General features: G+C 40.9%; 1 protein-coding gene across 1 annotated transcript; it reads left to right on the top strand.

Moving 5' to 3' along the window:
• Window positions 1–340: 340 nt before the first annotated feature.
• psmg2 (proteasome (prosome, macropain) assembly chaperone 2) lies at window positions 341–3,706 on the top strand. Its single transcript, XM_084455084.1, has 7 exons — window positions 341–483; window positions 734–905; window positions 1,017–1,075; window positions 1,292–1,410; window positions 1,693–1,866; window positions 2,357–2,477; window positions 3,157–3,706. The coding sequence occupies exons 1-7, from the start codon at window positions 427–429 to the stop codon at window positions 3,235–3,237; spliced, it is 783 nt and encodes a 260-aa protein (XP_084311210.1). The 5' UTR covers window positions 341–426; the 3' UTR covers window positions 3,238–3,706.
• Window positions 3,707–4,672: the final 966 nt, after the last annotated feature.

Genomic DNA, 4,672 nt, shown 5'->3' with positions numbered 1-4,672 from the left:
ACGGTTTTCTGGTAAGAGTTGTACATCTTCACTCACATCGCAAATAAATATCTTTGCTAAGCTGCGACAAGTAGGCTAGAGTCGGCTGCGCAAATCCCTTGATAGCACCGCGTTCTATCGAATCATTTTTAATTTTATTTTTAGAGCTTTTGTAGTCAGTTTGAATACATATTAACTATGCATTGCAATCTGTGGTGGTGCTGAAGTTTAGATATCTTACGGCTTTGAGATATTTCATAAATGTAACAATTTCATTCAGGCATCTGAAGAGAACGCTAGAAACGATTACGCAAAGGAAAATCGACTTTGGTACCACTAACAAAAAGCCCCAATTGAGCAAGAAACGAAAGCAGCGAATTCATACACTATTTTAGGGGATAACGTACAACGTTTATTATTTAACCGCTTGAATTCAAAATAAGCAACATGTTCGTCTCGACGGAATGCACACCAGTGTCTTTCAAAGACTTTACGGCAATTATGGTGAGTAGGCTAACCCAAGATTGACTAGCAAAGTAATGCAATGTGCTTGACGAAGAAAAGTGGTCCTATAGTTATTTAGATAATCAAAGTAAAACACTTTGAGCTGCATTCATTTGTATGAAAGGTGCTGTACAAATAAAGTATTACTATTAGTATTGTTATTCATAATCACTGATGTAAGATAGATACTTTATTCGCCCCCCCCCCCCCCCCCCACGATGCACAGTCTGTAACAAACATACCTTTACAGCCAGCGATATCAGTTGGTAATGTGGGGCAACTAGCAGCGGACCTCATCATCTCCACACTCAACATGTGTCGAGTGGGATACATCCATACGGACTGTCTCATTCCGATGGCAGGGAACAGTCCCTATGCGACGTCTGCCGAGGACGCAAACGAACTGCACACTAATGCAGAAGGTACGATGCCTGTCTACAATGTAATAAGCGACTCCATCACATACTGCGACTGAGGCTTCTGTCAAAAGTCAATTCCATCATCATTATTACCAGTGTCCTGTTCTCCAACAGTGTACGCAGCACCAGAGTTGAAGTTGGCAGTTCTGCAGATAAGGACTCCAGTCATTCAGGTCAACTCTGTTTACATTAAAGCTGAGCTGTGCTCTGAAGTAACTCCACCCACTGACCTTGCTGTAACTAAGTGATCACCTTTAAAGTCAGTGCGGGTCATCATAGTCTTAGTGGTCATTGTCATCATGCTATAGTCTCTCAGCTGATCTACGTGATAAGTATGTCGCTGTATGTTGCTTACTACCCATTAAATGAGCTCTTCCTTTCTCCTTTAGACCAAGTCCAGGAAGTTCTGTAAGCTCCTAGTGTCGTGGATCAAAGCCAGTGGCTTCAGTAAAACAGTGGTCTTGTCCAGTAGCTACGCCTACCAGAGGGATGACCAACAACTTCTGGGGTATTCAGCTCTACTCCTCTCATCTGGCTCCTGTGGTCTTTAGAGTTCATACCACTTGATGATTAACACACATAATAGGCCTGAGTGTGAAGGGCAAAAGACAAAAGTAATAACAATGAACATTTTGTCTAAATATCAAGTCTGGTTCTGCCTTGTAATAACTACTCTAATCTAGTCTAAAACTGGTCTTAATTCATGGCTGGGAAATTGTAAATGTCACTACATTGCAAATGTATAGTTCCACAACATATTTAATGTAATGTTTCCTGTCTTTTATTATAGAATCCCACTGAGGTACCTGGCAACACCTGCCCTAAAGAAAGTGATAGGGGATCATTTGAAGGAACTGGAATGGAAGGAGCTGGAAAGAGTGTCGGCTTTCCCTGGTGTCTCAGACTCTGAGCAGCGCCTCTACATCCCTGGCGGGGGCGGAACCAAGGGACTCTTCACCGACAGGTACCAACTGGTATATAGGAAAAGACAAGAAAAGTACACTTTGGTGGATGAGATATATTGTCTCCATACATCTTACAGTGCACTGGAATGTGGTTATTCTTTGTCTGATTTGTACATAGTAAAGGGCAAGCCTCTATCTCTGTCTGATTCATTTTCCTCAGTCAGCCTGTTGACCACCATTGTTGGGACTTGGGCTCAAGAGCAATATATTTCCCCATTTATTGTCTATGGCGCCCAGTTCGATACTTCTATCTCGGGTTATGGAGGGGCGGAACATATACACATATAACGGACTTAATCCCCAATTATAATTGTATGCTCCAAAATGTGTCCTTCCTTCCTCACTTAAGAAATCTGTGATCAAGTTGAAAGATGATGTTCCTCTTTACAGCTGTTCTTAATCCAGTTCATCTCTAGGAAACTGACTGTAGATCTACCTGTAGATAACTAATCTACCTTTGGATAAGTGAATCTGTCTCTCTCTACTTAGTTGTGCGGAGAACCTGCCTCTGGCCGTGGTGTTGATCTTCTGCTCCGAGGGAGACAACATCCCAGATGCTTTCACCCTTCTTAACCATGTCAACGAATGGCTCCACCTGGTGGACACACCTGTAAGTGCTATCAGACCATGGACTTGCCCAGAACCTTAGTAACACTAATCTTACCCCCAGAGATAACAATGAGATTTGAAAGGGTAACATGACTTCAGTAGTCTGTCTGGGGGCATTGTAGCAATCATATGTGCAATGATCAGAACTGTTTCCAAGATACACGCTGCTGACTGACTATCCCTGCAGCTTTACTATGGCAGGGCTCAACGCTAAGGTTTTTTTTCACTTGCCCGGTCGGGCAAGTGGGTCAGAAATCATATTCATCAGAAGTCATTTTTTACTTTTTTTTATTTTGCATTCGCCTCCATGTTGGCATGTTGTCTGACTCTGTGAGAAAGACTGTCACCACTACATGTCACGTACTCTTTAGTCGCTACTCAACCTTGATTGGCGGAATGGCACATTCAAATCAAATCAGGCAAAAAACCTTTTTATGTTCAAAGTAAACTACGCTGTATACACGTCTATTTTTTATTTTTTTGAAAACACGCATTGAAAAAAATTATATTTTTACATGCCCGACGTAGCCGTTTACTGGCCCCAGGCCATCGGGCAACCGTTAAAGGTCTGCTTGGCTTTCAGATTCCAACAATTGCTAGTGTTCTGATGGACTCGTGTCAAGTCATGTTTAGTCTAGAGAAAAAATTAAAGTATTTTCTGCCATTTAATTTCATTGCAGACCCAGGTTCCTCCGAAATGGAGGATTCCATCTTCCTGGAGGCTACTGTTTGGAAGTGGCATCCCCCCTGCACTCTTCTGAACCCGCACTGATGCACAGTCCTGAGAAAGGTAAACTGCTGGAACATGTTACTTCCTGCTTACACAGCCTCATCCCCTGGAGCTGTTAGACCACATCTACATGGACTACAAACCTGAAGTCATCCCCTGGCACCTGCACCTACTAGTCTCAACTACAGTACTGACCAGCACTCTTCATCTTTTTCTTTTTAAAGGATTGGAAGTCCATCTTAACTTTGTATTTCATGAGCTGGATCATTTTGCTCAGTTCGCCAAAAAGAGACTTTTATTCTCATTCGGCCCTGTTTTAGCAGCAGTCCAAAGAGCATATTCCTCCCATCAACGCAGTGGATCTGCTGTCCAAACTGTTGTAAAATTATTAAAAGTGTTTACTACATAGATGTTGGCTTTGGGATCTGGATGTAAATGAACCGCTATCATATTCTGGATGATGGTGTTGCACATATACCCTTAGGCTAACAGTCTTGAAATAATGCTTACTGGTTGTTATCCTATTTTGTAATAAAAATAATTAACTGGTGTCCAGAGTGAATCAATCAATACAATGTAATATAATACATATAATGCAGTGTTGTAGATGATTCCTAAGAGAGCTTGCTTTGTGCTGTAAGTGCAAATTCACACCCACCACCCTAATTTAACAGAAAATGGTTTGGCCTGTTGCCACTTGATTCCGGGCACCGATGCATTAACATTGTAATCTGATACTGTCCTAAAGTTGTGCTGTAGCCAGCTCAGATTTCTTTGCAGATAAGATTTATTTATTTTTATAGATGTAACCCTCTGATGGTAAATCTGAGGGTTTCCCAGACCAGGCAAGACTGTTGCTAGGCAGAGTACGTATTTGCTGTTCTTTTTTCTTGGTGATTACATTTACTATCTGGAGAATGGAACCAAGGTGCCGTGCAGGCGAAACATTACCAAATTAGCCATCTTACTTTAATCATATACATAGCTTTTTCTGCTATTAAGTCTTGGACAAATAAAGTGCAACTCGCATATGGGGTTTTGAAAGTGTCATGATTATATACCGATTGCTTTCTCTGTTGTATTTTTGAAAACGTATAACTCGTTGATCCTGCTCTCTGAAACACCTCACTGGACAGAGCAGTCACGAGTTAATACCAGTTTTATTCTTAGATTACACTCTAAGATAAGGGAAAGGTAAGACTTGACAATTTCATTTAAAGGAAAACAGGTCATTAAGCTGGTTATCTTTACTACCAAATACAATGTCTGTTTTTCATCATTTTGTACAATCAAAAATATTTTCTTACACATTATAAAGAACACTATGTACAGTACATAATGGAAACATCACATGCCACTGAATTCCTCGCACATGGCGCGAGCAATCTGCTTTCACTCTGACACAATAGGAAATTTCAAGTAATTTCTTATAAAAAATATAACATTTCATTTTTGCCTCTGAAAAA

Source organism: Borostomias antarcticus, assembly GCF_949987555.1.
Source record: "Borostomias antarcticus genome assembly, chromosome: 21".
NCBI classification, from domain to species: Eukaryota; Metazoa; Chordata; class Actinopteri; order Stomiiformes; family Stomiidae; genus Borostomias; species Borostomias antarcticus.
This window is presented reverse-complemented; position numbering and strand designations above follow the sequence as displayed.

What these genes read in the sequence shown, in the direction of transcription:
- psmg2 (XM_084455084.1), top strand. Translation starts at nt 427, where the DNA reads ATGTTCGTCTCGACGGAATGCACACCAGTGTCTTTCAAAGACTTTACG. An exon ending in TAAGGACTCCAGTCATTCAG is followed by an intron (nt 1,076 to 1,291) that starts GTCAACTCTGTT and finishes TTTCTCCTTTAG; the next exon opens with ACCAAGTCCAGGAAGTTCTG. An exon ending in GATGACCAACAACTTCTGGG is followed by an intron (nt 1,411 to 1,692) that starts GTATTCAGCTCT and finishes CTTTTATTATAG; the next exon opens with AATCCCACTGAGGTACCTGG.